We start from the raw sequence: 23,956 nt of genomic DNA on the forward strand, positions 1-23,956 counted from the left end.
CCCTAATGGCTAGCTACTTAATCACAGCTGGCACCAATGGTCACCACTACCATGGTCCCTAATGGCTAGCTACTTAATCACCGCTGGCACCAATGGTCACCACTACCATGGTCCCTAATGGCTAGCTACTTAATCACAGCTGGCACCAATGGTCACCACTACCATGGTCCCTAATGGCTAGCTACTTAATCCTCCGCTGGCACCAATGGTCACCACTACCATGGTCCCTAATGGCTAGCTACTTAATCACAGCTGGCACCAATGGTCACCACTACCATGGTCCCTAATGGCTATCTACTTAATCACCGCTGGCACCAATGGTCACCACTACCATGGTCCCTAAAGGCTAGCTACTTAATCACTGCTGGCACCAATGGTCACCACTACCATGGTCCCTAATGGCTATCTACTTAATCACCGCTGGCACCAATGGTCACCACTACCATGGTCCCTAAAGGCTATCTACTTAATCACCGCTGGCACCAATGGTCACCACTACCATGGTCCCTAAAGGCTAGCTACTTAATCACCGCTGGCACCAATGGTCACCACTACCATGGTCCCTAATGGCTATCTACTTAATCACAGCTGGCACCAATGGTCACCACTACCATGGTCCCTAATGGCTAGCTACTTAATCACCGCTGGCACCAATGGTCACCACTACCATGGTCCCTAAAGGCTAGCTACTTAATCACCGCTGGCACCAATGGTCACCACTACCATGGTCCCTAATGGCTATCTACTTAATCACCGCTGGCACCAATGGTCACCACTACCATGGTCCCTAAAGGCTAGCTACTTAATCACCGCTGGCACCAATGGTCACCACTACCATGGTCCCTAATGGCTATCTACTTAATCACCGCTGGCACCAATGGTCACCACTACCATGGTCCCTAAAGGCTAGCTACTTAATCACCGCTGGCACCAATGGTCACCACTACCATGGTCCCTAATGGCTAGCTACTTAATCACCGCTGGCACCAATGGTCACCACTACCATGGTCCCTAATGGCTATCTACTTAATCACCGCTGGCACCAATGGTCACCACTACCATGGTCCCTAATGGCTAGCTACTTAATCCACCGCTGGCACCAATGGTCACCACTACCATGGTCCCTAATGGCTAGCTACTTAATCACCGCTGGCACCAATGGTTCTTTTGAATATCCAGTCTTGAAGTGTTTTTCATGAAATCGCATTGTCACACATTGTTATTGGTTTATTTTTAAATGTTTACCTTTATTTAACTAGGCAAGTCAGTTAAGAACAATTTTTAATTTACAATGACGGCCTACCAAAATGCAAAAGGCCTCCTGCGGGGACGGGGGCTGGGATTAGAAATAATAAATAAATACAATATAAATATAGGACAAAACACACATCACAACAAGAGAGACAACACAACACTACATAAAGAGATATCTAAGACAACAACATAGCAAGGCACCAACACATGACAACACAGCATGGTAGCAACACAACCTAACAACATGGCAGCAGCACAAAACATGGTACAAACATTATTGGGCACACCTACTTTATCATTAAGCAAGGCCTAACTATAGTAGCAGTATGTATCATATTATTGTGCATTCTTGTAAGTTATATCTGCTATGCAGTGCACTATAGATCACTATAAACACATTCCTTTATCTTTAACAGAGCTCTGTCAACCCTTAACTTGACCCTCTCATATGTTAACAAGGCTGAGGTGGCTCCCTGCTCCCTCCCTGTCTGAGTCTCACCTCAGTGTGAATGCTCAACACTGTGTTTGTCAGTGTCTCAGTGTTCTCACACACCAGAGCGAGAGAGGGAGAGAGAGAGAGAGAGAGAGAGAGACCAAATGAAGAGTGAAACAGCAGATGCGTTTCTAACAAGGACCCTGACTGTCTGGCTCTACAATCTGCTTGCAGCTGCTTGTGTCTGTGTGTGTGTGTGTGTGTGTGTGTGTGTGTGTGTGTGTGTGTGTGTGTGTGGTGTGTCTGTTTGTGCTTGTTTGTGTGTGTGATCTTTTGCACGGATGAGGAGAGTTAAAGCTATTGTCCTAACTGAGCAACATGATACGGCTAAACTATTAACAGAGAGTTTCTGAGTGGGTTTTCCGAGGCAGACAGAAACACACATGGCTAGTGTGTCAGGTAACAAAGGGGCACCCAGGGGTGTGTTGCATCGTCCAGTGAGGCATCCCAACACAACTCCTTCCTTCATTGCCCCTCAGGCAGTCTGGGGAATCTGAGATGCCGGAACCATAGTGTGTGTGTGTATGAGTCCACACGTGTCTGCTGGAATGTGTGTGTGTGATGGGTCCTTAAACTTTCCCCTTACTTGTTGAAGTCATATTTCTCTCAGGAGGTTTTTGAGCACTTCAACCAGCAATGAGCATCCAGACAGATTCAACACAACCCTTTGAAGAACAATCAGCAGAAACTGGAACCTGAAATAGTGAAGGTTCTTTATCTGAGTGAGGTGGCTTGTGGTTGTCTGTCTGTATGTGTTGTTAACAGTAGTCCTCAGAGGTACCGTAGCATCTGTGTGTGTGTTGGGTTGAAGAACACAGAACACGTAGTGAAAACGAAACTAGTGACAGACCAGCCACGGGCACTTAAGCACCAAACCTGTTTGTTTTGCTAAAGTGCTCGTGTGTAGCGTGGGACAGAGAGAGACTCAGACAGAGACTAAGAGAGAGAGAGAGAGGGAGACTCAGAGAGAGAGAAAGAGAGAGACTCGGAGAGAGAGAAAGAGAGACTCAGAGAGAGAAAGACTCAGAGAGAGACTCAGTAAGAGATACAGAGACTCAAAGAGAGAGAGCGAGAACAACCCGTATTTATGCTCATTTATTTTCCCTTGTATACCTTAACCATTTGTACATTGTTAAAACACTGTATATATATAATATGACATTTGTAATGTCTTTATTGTTTTGAAACTTCTGTATGTGTAATGTTTACTGTTAATTGTTATTGTTTATTTCACTTTATATATTCACTTTATATATTATCTACCTCACTTGCTTTGGCAATGTTAACACATGTTTCCCATGCCAATAAAGCCCTTGAATTGAATTGAGAGACAGAGAGAGACTCAGTGAGAGAGACAAGGAGAGACTCAGAGACAGAGTGACTCAGAGAGAGAGAGAGACAATGAGAGACTCAGTGAGAGAGACAGAGAGAGACTCAGAGACTCAGTGAGAGAGACAGAGACAGAGAGAGACTCAGAGACAGAGAGTGACTCAGTGAGAGAGACAGAGACAGAGAGTGACTCAGAGAGAGAGACAATGAGAGACTCAGAGAGAGAGACAGAGAGAGAGAGACAGAAAGAGACTCAGGGAGAGAGAGAGAGAGAGAGATTTAGAGACTCAGAGAGAGAGAGAGAGAGAAAGAGACTCAGGGAGAGAGAGAGAGAGAGAGAGATTTAGAGACTCAGAGAGAGAGACAGAGAGAGAGAGAGAGAAAGAGACTCAAGGAGAGAGAGAGATTTAGAGACTCAGAGAGAGGGAAAGAAGAGAAGCGCAAGAGATCAGATTGATTAAATTACACATGATACATTTACGTCCTCACTCCAAATGCCCTGCGTCTAATGGTTTTAACAGTAGGTGACAAAGTGCTGTTTTGTTCCCTCTTTTGTGTGAGCATGAATAGAGAAGAATTGTCAAAGGAGCCCTGCTTTGACAGAACACCCACATTACGTGTCTGAATTGAGCTTTTTGTAAGATGTGTTGTTTACTTTGGGGTGACTGGCGTTTTCCATCATGATACATCAAACAGAGTTTTTGAATAGCCACACAAGATTACTAGTTTTCTTCACTGTGTGTGATAGGGTTGTTTTACTACTGGTAACCTGATAGCTGGCGACTACAGAAATCATAACCTCTGTCCCTGTGTGTGGCATTAGGTTACAGATCCGATAAGATGCGTTTAATTCCTGAAGGAGTTGACATGGTTGACCGTCCAATTATCATAGGTCTGTTTACCTTACTTTTTCTGTTTAGTGGGGTATGAAGTTATAGCCGACTGGTGTGTATGGACACATTGTTCAGTAATAAGTTCACCGTGTGTATGTGTGTGTGAGTGTGTTGTTCATTTGACACTGAAGTGTTGTCATGTAATGGGAGTTACTAAAGACTTGTGCTGTCACTAGATTGAGTATGAGCATGGTATAGGACAGTGTTGTTCTTTGTTGACGTTCCAGGCGGTCTTTGTCTTGCGGGTGGAGAGAAAGTTGTATTGTATTCTACACAGCTGTAAGATGTCTGTCAGACAGATAGTATGATTTATGGTCAGTAGATTGATATGTGTGTGTGGGTGTTGGGGAAGTGTTTTACACAGTGTTTTACACTGTTACGCTACACTGGAAGCCAAACATCAAAAAGCTGTTGCTGCCTTTCTCTGTGTGCCTCTAGTAGTGGGGAGAAAAAAACATGCCCTAGACAAGATGGTCTCTGTTCTGCAGACTTGATTTTCCAACACACACACTACAGATCAGTATGCGTGGGGGCTGCCCAGAGTCTGCCTGTTTTTCAAAGTTCAGTGAAACACGATAATATGAATTGTCCTCGCTGCTTGTAGAGAACCAGTGTACAGGGTTTGGTCTGTATCATAACCATTTAAGACACTGCTTTGGTTTTCCAATATTAAAGGATTGTTATTTGCAGTATTCTGTAGAAAGCGTGTCAGTATGACTAGAATATTTAGGTGTGTAGTGAGACAGTAATACTGTGTTTTGGTTGTGCTATGTAAGCAGGTTTGGGTGTGTAGTGAGACAGTAATACTGTGTTTTGGTTGTGCTATGTAAGCAGGTTTGAGTGTGTAGCAGGCCGGTGTATTGGTTGTGTAATATTAGTCTGCTCTGGTGTGTAGGCTAGCGTGACTCTGTAAGAGCATTTTTTGTTTAGGATCATCTCCATAGGCCCTAACTGAAAATTAGCTGTTATTGGGAGAGAGGTTTGGAACACTCTTTGCTGTTGGTCTATTAACTAATGTACCTCGTGGTGATGTCACCATGCCACCCATGCAAATTCAACCAGCAACTTTTTAGGAAATAACACTGATCAATTTCTTTCACACTTTTACAGTGTTAGTTTCATCAGCTGTTGTACAATATGATACAACATTTTGACAGTACTGGACATTTAAACCAGTGGAAAGAGTTGTTAGCATCTTTTTGGGGCCTTTTTTGTTTGCCTCATGGTAGCTCCTGGTTGGGATGTGGATTCATATTTAGTCTCTTTTCACTGTAGTTAGGTTAGTTTGTCACTCATTCAATTCCAGAAAACTAAACAGCAGAGGAATCAATGATAAGACTATGTGAATATGACTCTCGTGTTTCTTTCTAAACAAATCCCCCATGAGGTCAGATAGACAACAAGCTGAGAAAGAGATAACTTCCACCCATCCTGTTTTTATTAGGATTTTACTCTCTTTTATTACATTGGAGCGACACCCCACAGTGGCACCTCGCGGTTCTCATCAAACTGACAGAGGAACAGCTGTCTCCCAGCCAGCACAGAGAGGGGGAGCGGGAAAAAGAGAGAGAGAGGGAAAAACTCTGGAAGGGTTTCATAGTAAACACTGCTATATTGGAAACAAAAAAACAACTCACTCTCGCGCTCTCTGTGTCTTCCTCTGCTACCCCTTGCATTTTGGGCACCGCAAAATTACAACGTGCAAATTCATAAATGTATAGGCTGTTTATGTGAGCCGAAGATAAACCCGCTGGCAGGGGGATGGTGTGGCTGCGTTTATGTAACGCTGTGCCTGAAGTGGGAAGGTTTGGTCTCAATCTATTGTCTGTCTGTGTATCTTCAACCACAGACAAAATGATGCAGTTGATTGCTAGTTTTATATTGCAATAACTGCTGTCTGGCCCCTTGGCTAACCTCTGAAGGGTGTGTTTACTGTGTGTATGTGTGTGTGTGTGTGTGTGTGTGTGTCGTTCGTGCCCGTGCACATGTGTGTTTGCTTGTTTGCTTAATCAGTTGCCATCCCCTAGTGATTTAGCTGGTCTGTGTGCGTGAGAACATTTCTATAGTGGTTTGGGTTAAGTGGGGTTTACTGTCAGCTGTTGATGTCACTTCCCCCAATCTCATGCCACAGTCAGGGTCAGAAGGACTGTGGCTCAGGTCCGGTGACCACAGTGCTTAACAGACCAAAGTCCACCAATCAGAAAACAAGGCCGATTTAGTCACCCATTGTTAACTAATTATAGTGAAAAACACATGAACAAGAAGCTACAATAGCAAGTGTTTGTTTTCTCAGTGAGATTCAGGATTCCAGGTAAGGAATGTGTAATGCCCCATCCATTTTGCCCAGTCAGGTTGGGGTTGTTGTTGTGATACCAACCTATTATTGGATTTTATTTTTACATTTTTTATTCACCTTTATTTAACCAGGTAGGCCAGTTGAGAACAAGTTCTCATTTACAACTGCGACCTGGACAAGATAAAGCAAAGCAGTGCGACACAAACAACAACACAGAGTTACACATGGGATAAACAAACGTACAGTCAATAACACAATAGAAAAAAATCTGTATACAGTGTCTGCAAAGGAAGTAAGGAAGTAAGGCAATAAATAGGCCATAGTGGCGAAGTAATTACAATTTAGCAATTGACACTGGAGTGATAGATGTGCAGATGAGAATGTGCAAGTAGAGATACTGGTGTACAAAAGAGCATAAAAACACTCAAATGTATTGTTCAGAAGTTCATACTGCACCTATTGGCCATACAGCCACCTCCACCAATCTCTCTCTTTATCTCTTACACACACACCATCCCTCCGCATACTTCTGTCAGGTGTGCTCTGTTTTTCTAGTCGGGGTAGAGAGGAATCTGGGCTTGGATCCAAACTGAGTATCAGCACCACACTGCCAGAGACCAGACAAGAAGCAACACATTCCCACTGTCTCTCCTCCTCCTCACCTTTTCCTCCTCTCCTTCTTCTCTCTCTTCCTTGCTCACTTTTACACTCCTTTTAATTCCTAGCCCACATCTTCTCCCCCCTTCCCTCTCTCTCTCTCTCTCTCTCCCTCTCTGTCTCTCCATCTCTCTCTCTCCCCCTCTTCCCTCTCTCTCTCTCTCCCTCTCTGTCTCTCCATCTCTCTCTCTCCCCCTCTTCCCTCTCTGTCTCTCTCTCTCTCCCTCTCTGTCTCTCTCTCTCCCCCTCTTCCCTCTCTGTCTCTCTCCCTCTCTGTCTCTCCATCTCTCTCTCTCCCCTCTTCCCTCTCTGTCTCTCTCTCTCTCCCTCTCTGTCTCTCTCTCCCTCTCTGTCTCTCCATCTCTCTCTCCCCCCCTCTTCCCTCTGTCTCTCTCTCTCTCTCCCCTTCCCTCTGTCTCTCTCTCTCTCTCTCTCCCTCTTCACTCTCTCTCCCCCTCTTCCCTCTCTGTTTCTCTCCCTCTCTGTCTCTCCACCTCTCTCACTCTCTTCCCTCTGTCTCTCCATCTCTCTCTCTCTCCCCCTCTTCCCCCTCTCTCTCTCTCTCTCTCCCCCCTCTTCACTCTCTCTCCACCTCTTCCCTCTCTGTCTCTCTCTCTCTCTCCACCTCTTCCCTCCTTGTCTCTCTCTCTATCTCCCCCTATTCCCTCTCTTCCTTCTGTCTCTATCTCCCTCTTCCCTCTCTGTCTCTCACTCTCCCTCTCTGTCTCTCTGTCTCTCCCCCTCTGTCTCTCTGTCTCTCCCCCTCTGTCTCTCCGTCTCTCCTTCTCTCTGTCTCTCTCTCTCACTCTGTCTTTTCGTCTCTCTCGTCCCTTTTTGTCTCTCCGTCTCTCTCTCCCTCTCCATCTCTCTCTGAGATCTTGGTTGACACTACTTCTCAGCATGTTTCGTTTTGGGCTGGAGGAGAGGTTGTAGTTCTCTACAGGAGGTTTGGGGGATTTTGATTGGTGTTGTGGGCCCTTTAGACTATCAATCCTGCATGAGGCCAGTTCATTCCACTGACTGGTTGCAGTTCCCAATTATCTGGAAGCCTCTAAACAATTGGAAAAAAATGTGCAGGATTCTATATTTTACGCACAGTCTCTTCTCTACTCCTTCGTCTGCCCATAGAACAGGCTACTGTCAAGTTTCAGTGATGAATAGAGAATGGTGCTAGTTTAATAAAATAAAAAACATGTCTGCAAGATCACATAATGATGGTATTCTACATAACAGAACCGATAATAGCATAGTATAACGTTACGTACTGCAAGACAAAAAACACCTCATTTTAGGATGATTGTGCGAATGTTCACATTTTTCTCTCATTTTCTATCATGCCAAAACTCCACAGTCCGCCACTAGGCAGAATATGTGCTTTGATTGAAACAAAACACAGGTATGCTACAGTTTGTTAACACCATCTGCTTTTACATTATTCAAAACAACACTGGGCTACTTCTAATCAACACTGTATAACACAAGAAGATCTAAATGCATATCCCCATGAAACTGATTGAGATCAAATGGTTGGTATGCAGATGCTGCATGGATGTTTTCAAAAACGTGTGTAAAGTACAGGTAAAGAAGCACATGTGCAGAATGTGATACATGTTTTTAGCTCTGGGGTAAAGACTTCCAGGGGGTCGGAACAGGGTGGTTACCTTTGGAACCGCAGCCTCTGCCTTAAACAGACAGTACTGTTAGTGATGCTAATGTTAATGCTAGCTCCCCACTACCTTTAGTGGTGCTAATGTTAATGCTAGCTCAGCTCCCCACTACTGTTAGTGATGCTAATGTTAATGCTAGCTCCCCACTACTGTTAGTGGTGCTAATGTTAATGCTAGCTCAGCTCCCCACTACTGTTAGTGATGCTAATGTTAATGCTAGCTCAGCTCCCCACTACTGTTAGTGATGCTAATGTTAATGCTAGCTCAGCTCCCCACTACTGTTAGTGATGCTAATGTTAATGCTAGCTCAGCTCCCCACTACTGTTAGTGATGCTAATGTTAATGCTAGCTCAGCTCCCCATTACTGTTAGGGATGCTTATGTTGTTGTTATCTCAGTTCCCGTCTACATCATGGAGGATTACCACTAGGTTTGTAACACTAGGATGGTTTGTAATGGACTTTTCCTAAATATGTGTATTTTACACTAGCAGAACTTTGAGATAAATATGCATATATGCATAGGTAATTAAAAACATGATACTAAGAATTTATTTCAAAAGAACAGAATAGCATGTTTTTAGTTTTTTTTAATCTGTGCTTAGTAGCCGAGGCTAAATGGCTTCGCCATGCCAATGAAATCAACTTGTTCATTTAGCAGACATCACATGTTTGTATTCCCCTGCCTTACCACAGTCAACGCACACATATTTTACAGTAATAATATAATGGAATATAGAAAGGATATTTAAACCCAAATGACTGTTGCTGATTGTCGCCAGTACTCACAAAGTTATATTTGGAAACAGAGCCCATCTGAGCAATTTTGATAGTTCATTAGAAACCTTAGATAGGGTATAGCAATCAAAACATCTGGCCTGCATGGACCTGTAAAAGTTGATTTGAAAAAGTGCTTTTTGGTAAGCTCCGTTCACTTCTATCCGAATGCACACTCGCTGGTCTCTTCGTTCTCAATTTGACAATTGACATTATTGTCACCCATCAGACTGTTGTCAATTTAATCGTGTCTTTAGGCCACATCTATTAATACATGTGTGATTATATGTGTTTAAATATAGTTTAGGTGTAGTTTGGACGGGCCATTAGCTGGGCAGGCAACTGTTGTCTTATAGTCAGAAAATACAGTATCGTCTTATTTTAATATCTACAGTCTATGCGCTTCTGGATCAATCAATAGATTTTCTTTCTCATTAAATTAACATTTGGTGTCCTGAGGTTTCTTATGACCTATTTTAACATAATAAATGCATTAATTTGACAATTTATTATTTATTATGGAATATTTACACAATTGAAATATCAAAGGTCAGAATGAACATCATGGCCATTCTAGTAGTTATGTAATTCCGGCTCTCCAAGTGTTAAGCTATATGATATTACCTCTAGGTGGTAACTATGTAATAACTCTTAACTTAATCATTACCAGTATGCTTTCAGTGTTGTTTATGAAATAGAGCTTGGTGAGAGCGTGCTTGTCCTAGGGTTATTTTGCTTGGCTTTGGAACATTCTCAGCATATTGAAGGAACTTCGTATATCAACACTTTAACATATAATTTCCTAAAAGTTCAAACATGGTTGCATTTAATACAAATGCTGGTAAGAAACATTCTCTAACTGGTTTGACATTGGGAATGTTCTCAAATAGTTCAGAGAACGTTAAGAAACAATTCCCTGCTGTGGGAATTTCAGTACTTCAGCATAACGTTTCCTCATGGTTTTATTTAAAGTCATGTTCTCAAATTGCTCCAAGAATATTAAGAAAACTTTACATAAAAACACAAGAAAACTGTAATAACATTCAGAGAATGTTCTAATGATGTTATTTAAAAACATATACTTTACATTCCATTCTCAGCATCAAAAAACCTCTATCCTCTATCTTCAAATCAAATTGTATTTGTCTCATGCGCCGAATACCGTGAAATGCTTACTTACAAGCTCTTAACCAACAGCGCAGTTCAAGAAATAGAGTTAAGAAAATAATTGCAAAATAAAGTAAATATAAAAAGTAACACAGTAGAATTAGTTAAGCATGTTCAAGTGTTTTGGCCGTTCCCATTAATTCTACACACCTGATCTTAATGAGAACTTATTTCCTTTTAAATGGGGTCGGTTTGAATAGACTCAAATGAACAGCTTTGTATGAGTAAAAAAACATGGAATTGTAGCTCCATCCTGGTGGCACAGCGGACTAATTCCATGGACAGAGGACAGAAGACAGGTTAGAATCTCACTGATGCTGTTTCACAATAAATAATACTTGTGTTTGTATGATTAATGCTTAAGGAAATTAATTTCCAAGTGTCCTATATCAGTGTTTGTTGTTCAAAGAGTTTACCCAAAATAGGCTAGCAGTGTTATTAAAAGTCTTATTGAAACATTCACTGAAACGTTTAAGGAAGTCGTTCAAAAACCTCAAAAAATAACCAATCATTTCTGTTCCCAGACCAACAAAATGTTAGCTTCTACCGGTCCGGAAATGTATGGCTTCGTTCCCACAACCAATGTGAAACCAAAAACATATGCTCCCAAATGTGCTAGCTGGGGTTTGTGTGTGTGTGTTTTTAGGGTTTCAGTTAGCCGGTAATAGCCGGCTTTTGACGGATTCAAAAAAATTGTCTGGAAGAAGGAAAAAAATCCCATTACAAAATAATAATTTTTAGGCTATTCATGGTTGTAAATACCAGTTGATGTAAATACATTTGACCGGTCATGCGTATCAGTCTATTGTTCAATGTGCCTAATTTAGTGGAATTAAATTGGCGCCTGTGTATATTATTTATCACGCGCACAGCATACAGATACAGAGCCTTTGAGCAGAGAATCTGTCAGACAGCACTTTTATATAACCAGGCAAGTCACTTAAGAACAAATTCTTATTTACAATGACGGCCTAAGAACAGTGGATTAACTGCCTTGTTCAGGGGCAGAACGACAGATTTTTATCTTGTCCGCTCAGGGATTCAATCCACCAACCTTTCGGTTACTGGCCCAACGCTCTAACCACTAGGCTACCTGCCACCCCAAGTAGCAAAGTGGTTGGGCTTTATAATCATTTTACAATCATTGTACAACAATTCTAAATGCAATCGGGTGTTAAAAATGTTTTTTGGACCATGATTAAAAATACATCATATTTTTATTTCTCAACTGGTAATTGAAGCGTGCTTCCCATTCGCCATTCAAATGCATAGGCAATGGAAGGCAGGCTTCAGCAACACATCACACACCACTGTGCAATGTGCTGGAGGCAGTATGTATTTTAAAAACATATAGCTTCTTAATTGTTTGAAACCTGAACGCTTTACTAGATTTTATGAGGCATGTTTTACCTTGCTTCAAAGTAGCCCAGGCAAAATCTGACCATATCTGTGGAGGCAATTCTTTTATAAAGACTTCCATATGCCATTGAAACCATTAGCCTATTTCTCTATCAGCTTTCTTTCATTGTCTGGTAGCCAAATGCACATTACCGCGTACCCTACTGCCTTGTGCACGTTGGTGCGCTAATTAGGTTTAGAATGAATAGTTTATCAATATTTTAAGCTAAATGATCTTATCTGTTGCAACGTACCTTTTTTATGTAGCCTAGGCCTACTGGTTGTATGAGTTTGGGATCTATCGTCCCACAAATGTCCTAGAGTCTGTTTGTGCTATTTCTTTCTCGACAAGCTGACCAATAGAATATGTCAACTTTTCTACTATGTTAGAGAGTAGATTGACATAGGCTCATAGGCGGCACGTCCATTGTTGGGTCAGTGCCACTGAAAAGTTTGTTTTTGGACATTAATTTCCTCCTCCAGTTTAGATGGGCGTCATATTCTATTTGTGTCTCCCCTTCTCGTAGGCTTATTATACATACGTCATTTTTATTGTCAGTGTCAGAAGAGTAGGCTACCCTGTAATTTGTCGTATTAATTAATATTATTCTAATGTCTGCAGTCATATAAAGTGTAGTTGAATTGCATGAAATGTGTTAAAAATGGCCCAATTTTTATCGTGCAAGGAAAGAAAACACTGCATCTAGGGACTAGAGGTGTCACTACAGACACCCTGGTTCGAATCCAGGCTGTACCACAACCGGCAGTGATTGGGAGTCACATAGGGAGGCGCACAATTGGCCAAGTGTCGTCCGGGTTTGGCCGGTGTTGGCCGTCATTGTAAATAAGATTTTTTTCTTAACTGACTTGCCTAGTTAAAAAAAAAAAAAAAATCTGATGTAGCCAAGGCCTCTACGCTATACGTTGTCAGCCATACACAGAACAGTCTTTTTTGCTAACAGTGATTGAGTTATGTTATTAGGCTACATTATGACTATCCAATCAACTCATCACATAAGATTTAGGGACATGACGATATAAACTCAGCAAAAAAAGAAACGTCCCTTTTTCAGGACCTTGTCTTTCAAAGATAATTAGTTAAAATCCAAATAACTCCACAGATCTTCATTGTTAAGGGTTTTAACACTGTTTCCCGTGCTTGTTCAATGAACCATAAACAATTCATGAACAGTCACTTGTAGAATGGTCGTTAAGACACTAACAGTTTACAGACGGTAGGCAATTAAGGTCACAGTTATGAAAACGTAGGACACTAAAGAGGCCATTCTACTGACTCTGAAAAACACCAAAAGAAAGATGCCCAGGGTCCCTGTTCATCTGCGTGAACGTGCCTTAGGCATGCTGCAAGGAGGCATGAGGACTGCAGATGTGTCCAGAGCAATAAATTGCAATGTCCGTGAGATGCTTAAGACAGCGCTACAGGGAGACAGCATGTATAACAGTATAACTTTAGACCGTCAACATACCCGGGCGCGAACCAGGGACCCTCTGCACACATCAACAACAGTCACCCACGAAGCATCGTTACCCATCGCTCCACAAAAGCCACGGCCCTTGCAGATTAAGGGGAACTACTACTTCAAGGTCTCAGAGCAAGTGACGTCACCGATTGAAACGCTATTTAGCGCGCACCGCTAACTAAGTTTGGGGCGGTGTGTCACAGCATCATCGGACTGAGCTTGTTGTCATTGCAGGAAATCTCAATGCTGTGCGTTACAGGGTAGACATCCTCCTCCCTCATGTGGTACCCTTCCTGCAGGCTCATCCTGACATGACCCTCCAGCATGACAATGCCACCAGCCATACTTCTCGTTCTGTGTGTGATTTCCTGCAGGACAGAAATGTCAGTGTTCTGCCATGGCCAGCGAAAAGGCCGGAACTCAATCCCTTTGAGCACATCTGGGACCTGTTGGATCGGAGGGTGAGGGCTAGGGCCATTCCCCCCAGAAATGTTCGGGAACTTGCCGGTACCTTGGTGGAAGAGTGGGGTAATATCTCACAGCAAGAACTAGCAAATCTGGTGCAGTCCATGAGGAGGAGATGCACTGCAGTACTTAATGCAGCTTGTGGCCACACCAGATACTGACTGTTACTTTTGATTTTGACCCCCTTTGTTCAGGGACACATTATTTCATTTCTGTTAGTAACATGTCTGTGGAACTTGTTCAGTTCATGTCTCAGTTGTTGAATCTTGTTATGTTCATACAAATATTTACACAGGTTAAGTTTGCTGAAAATAAACGCAGTTGACATGAGTTTATATCTTGTGCCGATAGATGTTTGTCTATCATTTCATATTATGCTCTATCGTTTATTTCGTTGTGTCGCAAATCACTCTTTACGGCAAATTTTTTCGCCTATTGGACGACTCTTTGCCGCGTGGAAGGAAATTTGCAACACAAACAAACATGGAGGAGAATGAACGTGACACAGAGCACGGAGACACTCAGCTCGCACCTAAAAGAGGGGCTACTTCAGTCGCATGGATGTCGTTAGGGTATGAAACATCTGACACGGACCAGAAAACCGTCCTCTGCAAAATATGCCGCAGGCCGGTCCTGACAACAGGCTCAAACACCACTAACCTCTTTTACCACCTACGCAAAAATCATGTGAAACAGTACAGAGAGAGTCTACGGATGAGACCCAAAAAAGTACAGTCGAGTGCTCAAAACAAACCTCAGACGTTGCAAGAGGCTTTTGCCCGCGACACACCATATGGCAAAGAATCACGAAGATGGAAGGAGATAACAGCTGCAGTTATAACTTACATCTGCAAAGACATGGCCCCAATTTATACGGTCGAGAAACTGGAGTTTCGTGAGTTGGTGCTAACACTCGACCCGAGGTACCAAATGTAAATTGATATGTGACACGTATTAATGCCAAAATAACATGCAAAACAGGCAAGCCCCCAAATATATATATATATATTTTCGGCCTATATTGATTTAGTTTTTCACCTATAGTTGAAGTGTTTTCTATTTACCTTTTTAGATTTTATACATTAATATTTTATATTTTGTTACATGCTTAATTGAACATTTGCGCCAAGGTTCTAAATAAAAGGAGAAATAATCAAATATGAGTAAGTATCTTTTTATTTGTTGAGTATAATTCAAAATGTAATAAGAAATAGGCCATTACATGTGGTAATTTTATATAAACTATTTATTCATTGAATTGACAGGAAATGACCTTTATCAGGATATGAGATTTTACATAAGTCAGCAAATGATTCAAATGATGCTTTATAAAGGTGGATGGTGAATATTAGCTTCCCAAAACTTTAAACTCATGTGTCGCTTATGCATGGGATAGTCATTTTGCTGTTTGTTACTCGTCTTGTTGGCTGAGGTAAAGTAAATGTGGAAAGTTGTTCTAACATCTTCAAAGTGCGCTGTAAGAAGGACACCAATTATTGCGTACTCGACGTGCATGTTCTGTGAAGAATAATTACCATCATCTGAAGTGATTTCTGTCATTCTGAGCACCGCGAGGGAACGTCCTAATCAGGTTATGCACCCTATGCAAAGGCCTGTGGGCCCAGTAAATTTCTCAAATTAAAATTCTGCTGGTCAAATGTCCAGCACCACATTTTCATAACGGAGACCTTGGTGTGTCTGTCTCTGTCTGTCTGTGTGTGTGTTGAACAACTTCAAAGCCCTTTTTCTCTCCTGATGGTAGGCTCTTCTACAGAACATGAAAGCCCAGACCTGATCATTAATCCAGGCATAGTGTTCAAACAGTTCCCATTCTAGTACTCTCTGAACCCTACTTAACCACACACTGAGTGTGTAAGTGTGTGTGCACGTGTGTGCGTCTACTTCGTCTAAAATATTCACGTTAGGGAGTCTACATGTACTTCTAAGCTGTAGGAATTGTTTGTTAGTGTATGAGAGTTATATTTGGAGTAGAGATCGCGTGTGTCTATAATGTAATGCTACACTGTATAATGTCTGGTGTGCTGTCCTCTTTGGCTGAGCCAGATAAAAAGGAAAGGACTCCCACTCAGGAGATATGAGAAGAGAAGCTCCATTAGTTCCTCCAAAGCCAGCTGCTGCCTCGCATTAATTCCTCTTTCTACTGTTTGAACTTGATCCATCCATGTCTTCACATCTTCCCCCAGACACAAACAACTCTCAAATGGAGGTTTAAAGAAGCCAGCTGCGTGGCTTGAAGCACCAGTACTTCTACTAGTTGGTTGTGCCATTTCATTATTATTTAGGCAGCTTACCCTCACCTAAAGCTTACCCTCACCTAAAAGATGTTGGGTTCTTTTGGTTCAGGGCTTTTGAGTTACATCAAAAGACATCTAGGGGAATCTATAACTGCTCAATCACTCACATGTACTGCACTGTCCTGTATTGTTATTTTAGCTGGTATATTTTTTTCTGATATTAAATCTTTCTTCTTTCCCATCTCTCCCTGCAGCTCCCAGTGATCTTCCTCCAGTCCTCCTCTCCTCTTTCTCCTCTTCCAGACGTCTCAGGGAATGGGCCAGCGCCTTCCCAGAGAGCACTGCTTCACCCTGGGGTGTGGCTGCCACGCGAGGGTGGGAAGAGCAGCATCAACGTCCTAAAGCCCCACCCCCTCATTCTCTCGTGACCTTTCACCTCTCACCGTACTGTGACCTCTGAGCCATGCCGTTCAGGCTGATGCTGCGTCGGACACGGCGCTACAACGTGCTAAGCAAGAACTACTTTGTGACGCGGATTCGTCTGCTGGACAACAATGTGATCGAGTGTACTCTGTCTGTGGAGAGTACGGGGCAGGAATGTCTGGAGGCCGTGGCCCAGAGACTGGAACTACGAGAGGTGAGGGGAAAACACACACTAGCTCTGCAACTACATTCATCTCTCTATCGCTAGCACACCTCTCCCACAGCTTACAGTACATTATGTTGATTCCACATAAACAGAAAGATATGCGTACACAAGCACACACACAATACTGTCCACAATGAGCAACGCTGAAGATCAGAAAGTGTTCGCACACCTTGACTTGTTCAACATTTTGTTGTGTTACAGCATGAATTTAAAATGAATTAAATATGTATATTTTAATATTTTTTCTCACCCATCTACACATAATACCCCATAATGACATAATACCCCATTATTGGATATGAAATGCAGAAATATCTCATTTACATAAGTATTCACACCCCTGAGTCAATACATGTTAGAATCACCTTTGGTAGTGATTACAGCTGTGAGTCTTTCTGTGTAAGTCTCTAAGAGCTTTCCACACCTGGATTGTACAACATTTGTCCATTATTCTTTAAAAAATATTCAAGGTGTGTTAAGTTGATTGTTGATCATTGCCATACAGCCACTCAGGGACATTCAATGTCATCTTGGTAAGCAACTCCAGTGTATATTTAACATGTTTTAGGTTATTGTCCTGCTGAAAGGTACATTAGTCTCCCAGTGTCTGTTGGAAAGCAGACAACCAAGTTGCCTGTGCTTAAAGCTGTATTCTGTTTATTTGTATCCCCCTAAAAACTCCCTATTCCTTGGCCACATTATATTCAGTTTTACTTTAGTGCCTTGTTGCAAACATGATGCATGTTTTGGAATATTTTATTCTGTACAGGCTTCTTTCTTTCCACTCTATCATTTAGGTCAGTATCCTCAGTTTTCTCCTATCACATTAAACTCTAACTGTTTTAAAGTCACCATGGTGAAATCCCTGAGCGGTTTCCTTCCTCTCTGGCAACTGAGTAAGGAAGGACTCCTGTATCTGTGTAGTGCAGGGTGTATTGATACACCATCCAAAGTGTAATTAAAAACTTCACCAGGCTCAAAGGAATATTCAATGTCTGCTTTTTTTTTTTACCCATCTACCAATAGGTGTCCTTCTTTGCGAAGCATTGGAAAACCTACCTGGTCTTTGAGGTTGAATCTGTGTTTGAAATTCACTGCTCGACATATAATTGTGTAGGGTACAGAGATGAGGTAGTCATTCAAAAATCATGTTAACCACTATTATTGCACTCAGAGGCCATGCAACTTATTAAGCATATTTTTACTCCTGAACTTATTTAGGCTTGCCATAATGAAGGTGTTGAATACTTATTGACTCAAGACATTTCAGCTTTTCATATTTGATTAATTTGTAAAAATGTATCAAACATAATTACACTTTGACATTATGGGGTATTGTGTGTAGGCCAGTGACACAAAATCTCAATTGAATCCATTTTAAATTCAGGCTGTAACACAACAAAATGTGGACAAAGTCAAGGGGTGGGAATAATTTCTGAAGGCACTGTAGGTGTTGTGTGTGTTTGACAGAGCCAGAGGACTGTGTGTGTGTAACTCTGCCACGCGTCTCTCTGCAGGCCCTGTGTATTTTTCTCTGCCCTCCGCTCCGTCTCTCCATAGGGGCTCTTGTCTTTCTCTAACGAAGCATAGCATCCCTTTGTCCTCCACTGCAGGAGAAAGAGATACCCGTCCCCAGACCCACTACCCCCACCTCCCCCCTTCCATCCCCCTCTCTCTAACTCTCACCACCTCCTCGTCATTCGATGATAAATATCTGCTGGTTTAGAGATTGAACTCGTGTTTTTATTGTCATTCCCTTCCTTTCTTGTTCTCTCCTTCCTCCCTCCTTTTCTCACTCTCTTTTTTTTTCATTTTCTTTGACCTCGGCAACTTTTCTCTCGCTCTCCTCTCTCCTCCTTTGCTCCTTTTCACACTATCTAATTTTTTCTCTCTCACTCTCTCCCCCTCCTCCATCTCCCTCACCCTCTCCCCCTTCTCATCCTGTTTGACTGTTCTGGCCTATATGGAGGTTTTCCTCATTACAGCCCAGTTCAGAGTTAACAATGCTTGTTAAAGCTTCAAACCCATTTAAGACAGACTTGGGCTTGGTCTGCAGTGTTAAGTATGTGTATGTTTGTTTGTTCACTGTTGTAAACACAGATGTATGTGTATGCCTGTGTGAACCTGTGTGTACTTGTGTGTGTGTGTGTGTAAGTGTGAATGCCTGCGTTGTGCATGCATGTATGTGAGAGAGGCAATGTAGTGCGTACTCACACAATGTTGTGATATTTCCCAGGCATCAGATATGTCATAAATACAGGGTACAGTCACACCCCCGCTTCGGCCTCTGTTTAACCCCCTTTCCCCTCCATTTACCCCCCTACCTCTATCTAACCCCCTCTCTTCCCCACCTACCCAAACACTACACCTACACGGCAGGCCTGACTATGGTCAAAATATAACTATCTTTCTCTCTTTCGCTCTCTTTCTCTCTCCTTTCATTGCTGATGTGTCTTTCACCACAGCTCATCCTGACAGTGCCAGGAGTGTGTGATTGATGGGTGTCTGAGACTGTGTGTATGTGTGTGTATGTACAGTTGAAGTCTGAAGTTTACATACACTTAGGTTGGAGTCATTAAAACTCGTTTTTCGACCACTCCACAAATTTCTTGTTAACAAACTATAGTTTTGGCAAGTCGGTTCGGACATCTACTTTGTGCATGACACAAGTCATTTTCCAACAATTATTTCACTTTTAATTCACTGTATCACAATTCCAGTGGGTCATAAGTTTACATACACTAAGTTGACTGTGCCTTTAAACAGCTTGGAAAAGTCCAGAAAATGATGTCATGGCTTTAGAAGCTTCTGATAGGCTAATTGACATCATTTGAGTCAATTGGAGGTGTACCTGTGGATGTATTTCAAGGCCTACCTTCAAACTCAGTGCCTCTTTGCTTGACATCATGGGAAAATCAAAAGAAATCTGCCAAGACCTCAGAAAAAAAAATTGTAGACCTCCACAAGTCTGGTTCATCCTTGGGAGCAATTTCCAAATGCCTGAAGGTACCACGTTCATCTGTACAAACAATAGTACGCAAGTATAAACACCATGGGACCACGCAGCCATCATACCGCTCAGGAAGGAGACGCGTTCTGTCTCTTAGAGATGAATGTACTTTGGTGCGAAAAGTGCAATTCAATCCCAAAACAACAGCAAGGGACCCTGTGAAGATGGTGGAGGAAACTGGTACAAAAGTATCTATATCCACAGTAAAACGAGTCCAATATCAACATAACCTGAAAGGCCGCTCAGCAAGGAAGAAGCCACTGCTCCAAAACTGCCGTGAAAAAACAGACTACGGTTTGCAACTGCACATGGGAACAAAGACTGTACTTTTTGGAGAAATATCCTCTGGTCTGATGAAACAAAAAGGGTACTGTTTGGCCATAATGACCATTGTTATGTTTGGAGGAAAAAGGGGGAGGCTTGCAAGCCAAAGAAGACCATCCCAACCGTGAGGCACGGGGGTGGAAGCATCATGTTGTGGGGGTGCTTTGCTGCAGGAGGGTGTGGAGCACTTCACAAAATAAGCAACATCTCAAGACAAGTTAAAGCTTGGTCGCAAATGGGTCTTCCAAATGGACAATGACACAAGGCATACTTCCAAAGTTGTGCCAAAATGGCTTAAGGACAACAAAGTCAAGGTATTGGAGTGGCCATCACAAAGCTCTGACCTCAATCCTATGGAAAATTTGTGGAAAGAACTGAAAAAGCGTGTGCGAGCAAGAAGGCCTACAAACCTGACTCAGTTACACCAGCTCTGTCAGGAGAAATGGGCCAAAATTCACCTAACTTATTGTAGGTAGTTTGTTGAAGGCTACGTTAAATGTTTGACCCAAGTTAAACATTTTAAAGGCAATGCTACCAAATACTAATTCAGTGCATGTAAACTTCTGACCCACTGGGAATGTGATGAAAGAAATAAAAGCAGAAATAAATTATTCTCTCTACTATTATTTTGACATTCTTAAAATAAAGTGGTGATCCTAACTGGCCTAAGACAGGGAATTTTTACAACGATTAAATGTCAGGAATTGTGAAGAACTGAGTTTTAATGTATTTGGCTAAGGTGTACGTAAACTTCCGACTTCAACTGTATGTACACCACATTACCAAAAGTATGTGGACCTGCTCGTTGAACATCTCATTCCAAAATCATGAATATTAATATGGAGTTGGTCCCCCCGTTACTGCTATAAAAGCCTCCACTCTTCTGGGAAGGCTTTCCACTAGATGTTGGAACATTGCTGCAGGGACTTGCTTCCATTCAGCCACAAAATCATTAGTGAGGTCGGGCACTTATGTTGGGCGATTAGGGCTGGCTCTCAGTCAGCTTTCCATTTCATCCCAGAGGTGTTTGATGGGTTTGAGGTCAGGGCTCTGTGCAGGCCATTCAAGTTCTACCACACCGAACTCGACAAACAATTTCTGTGTGGACCTCACTTTGTGCATGAGTGCATGCTGAAACAGGAAAGGGCCTTTACCAAACTGTTGCTACACAGTTGGAAGCACAGATTTGCCTAGAATGTCATTTTATGCTGTAGCGTTAAAATGTCCCTTCACTGGAGCTAAGGTGCCTAGCCTGAACAATGAATAACAGCCCCAGACCATTATGCCTCCTCCACTAAACTTTTCAGTTGGCACCATGCATTGGGGCAGTTACCGTTCTCCTGGCATTTGCCAAACCCAGATTCGTCCATCGGACTGCTAGATGGTGAAGTGTGATTCATCACTCCAGAGAACACTCCAGAGAACACGTTTCCATTGCTCCAGAGTCCAATGGCTGGAGCTTTACCGGCTCCAGCCATGGAAACCCATTTCCTGAAGCTGCCGACGAACAGTTATTTTGCTGAAGTTGCTTCCAGAGGCAGTTTGGAACTCTGAAGAGAGTGTTGCAACCGAGGACATACGATATTTACGCGCTGCGCACACTCAGCTGTCCCGTTCTGTAAGCTTGTGTACCCTTCTATTTTGCGGATGAGCCATTGTTGCTCCTAAAGGCTGAGACAAATTTTACGAACGGACTTTTTGGAAAGGTGGCATCCTATGACGGTGCCACGTTGAAAGTCACTCAGCTCTTCAGTTAGTCCATTCTACTTCCAATGTTTGTCTATGGAGAATGCATGGTTGTGTGCTCGATTTTATACTCATGTCAGCAACAGGTGTGGCTAAAATAGTCAAATCCACTCATTTGAAGGTGTATTCACATACTTTTGCGTGGATCTGGAATGTAATTTATTTAAATTCAATAGGCTGTGTGGAAGTGGATGGACTTGTGTGTTCTGTGAAGTGTGTGAGTGTGTGTGTATCACCTAAAGCGATACAGCAAGTTGAGGATTCCAGGTGACACATGCACACTCCACATATACAATTACTTTAAGGTCACACTCTGACGCACATAGCAAATAATTACTTTGCACCTGGTCCTGGCCTTTAGAAACAGGTGTGCTGAACACACACACACACACACACACACACACATAGAGGTATTTTTTTTAAATTTCAACAGCAGTACTGTTGGATTTGGAACATTCTATTCTCAATCCAACTGAAGTCCAACTAGACACTCCTGGGGCCTCATTTATTAACCATGTGTATATACACATCTGTGCGTGAACCATGTGTGGGGTTATTTCCATACAAAGTGTGAAATGTATCAATATGAACGTAAATGTATGCACTGCCATGAGCATGCAGAGGCACAGTGCCAAGTGGTAGAAGCTGCTTGTCAAGCATTGGGAAATATATGTTGAAATTGGGAGAGTATTGATTCAATTATTTTTCTATTTAATCGTATATCCACTTTGAATTCGTGAAACATCTTGAAAGGCTAGATATATTTTGTCCACGTCAGTGCATTTGTTACGATAATAATCCATATAAAGTACAGTAATTTGTTGAATTAGAGGCACATGTGAAAGTGAAACCTTTGTTGAAATACTATAAAAGACTGAGATAATGGAAATGGAAAGAGAGATGGCTGATCTTGCTGTGTTGGCAGATTTGTCACACGATGCTTTTTGCACAGTGCGTTTTTTAAAGATCGGTAGGACTTTTCTTCCAGAAAGTACAGATTGGCTCATCAGATATTGTTTCACAAAACCAATCATATAGGATCTTTGCGAGTATTTAATTCCTACTTTAGAAAGAGAGAACACACGCCATTCCAGTGCACATCAATTTGGGAACCATTTGATGTTTGTTTTACCATCAATTGGTTCAGAAATGCGAACGGAGCAATAGACTCAAGAGTCTACACACAGCCATAAAAGCACCATACCAAAAAGAGTTAAAATATGTGAACAGAAAAGGCTTCCACTCTTGAGGTGCTGGTGATAGGTTATGTGATGCGCAAAAACACTGCTCAATGTGGTGGCAAGGTGGAATGCACAACTTCATTCTGCAGAACAGCAACGTTGGCCTATAGGATGGATGGCTTGGGGGGGGGGGTGTTAACCTCAACTGAATCCTAATAAAACCTTGTGGTTGTATTCAGTTTCTTACACTAACACCTCACCGTTGTAGGCTATTTCATGGCATAGTGTTGTATTTTCCCACTGTCTTTAAAGGGATGGTTTTGACTCCCTGTTCACTCATGGTTAATTAGGGGCATTTTGAAATGCAAATAGCCAAGGACATTTGGTATTTATTAACATTTACCTCCTACCGATGTGCGCATGACGTGGATAGGATTGTTTGATAAATCACAATTGTCATTTTTTACGAACATTTAAAATTCAGATTTTTAAGTAGTATTGTAGAATAGTTTCTACACAATATTGATAAATGACCTGCCACTTTTTCCACATTTTGTTACATTACAGCCTTATTCTAAAATGGATTAAAATAATGTTTTCCTCATCAATCTACACACAATTCCCCAACTGACAATGCGAAAACAAGTTTTGAAATATTTTTTTGCAAATTAATCAAATATAAAAAACAGATATCGAACATTACAGGCTTCGAATCGTACTACCCCGGCTCCGACTCTCGTCGGTGTGGCAGGGCCTGCAAACTATTACAAACTACAAAGGGAAGCACAGCCGAGAGCTGCCCAGTGACCCTAGCCTACCAGACAAGCTAAATAACTTATATGCTCGCTTCAAGGCAAGTAACACTGAACCATGCATGAGAGCATCAGCTGTTTCAGACGACTGTGTGATCACGCTC

General features: G+C 42.2%; 1 protein-coding gene across 2 annotated transcripts in view; it reads left to right on the plus strand.

Annotated features, from left to right (window-relative positions):
- Window positions 1-23,956, plus strand: part of LOC139407212 (tyrosine-protein phosphatase non-receptor type 14-like) — a 107,273-nt gene that overhangs the window by 18,869 nt on the left and 64,448 nt on the right. For both annotated transcript variants that reach the window (XM_071150779.1, XM_071150777.1), the window contains exon 2: window positions 16,385-16,767. In XM_071150779.1, coding sequence (XP_071006880.1) covers window positions 16,594-16,767 — 174 coding nt within the window. In that variant the 5' untranslated portion in view covers window positions 16,385-16,593. The remainder of the gene's footprint in view (window positions 1-16,384; window positions 16,768-23,956) is intronic.

The sequence above is a fragment of the Oncorhynchus clarkii genome, chromosome 4, assembly GCF_045791955.1.
Source record: "Oncorhynchus clarkii lewisi isolate Uvic-CL-2024 chromosome 4, UVic_Ocla_1.0, whole genome shotgun sequence".
Classification (NCBI taxonomy): Eukaryota; Metazoa; Chordata; class Actinopteri; order Salmoniformes; family Salmonidae; genus Oncorhynchus; species Oncorhynchus clarkii.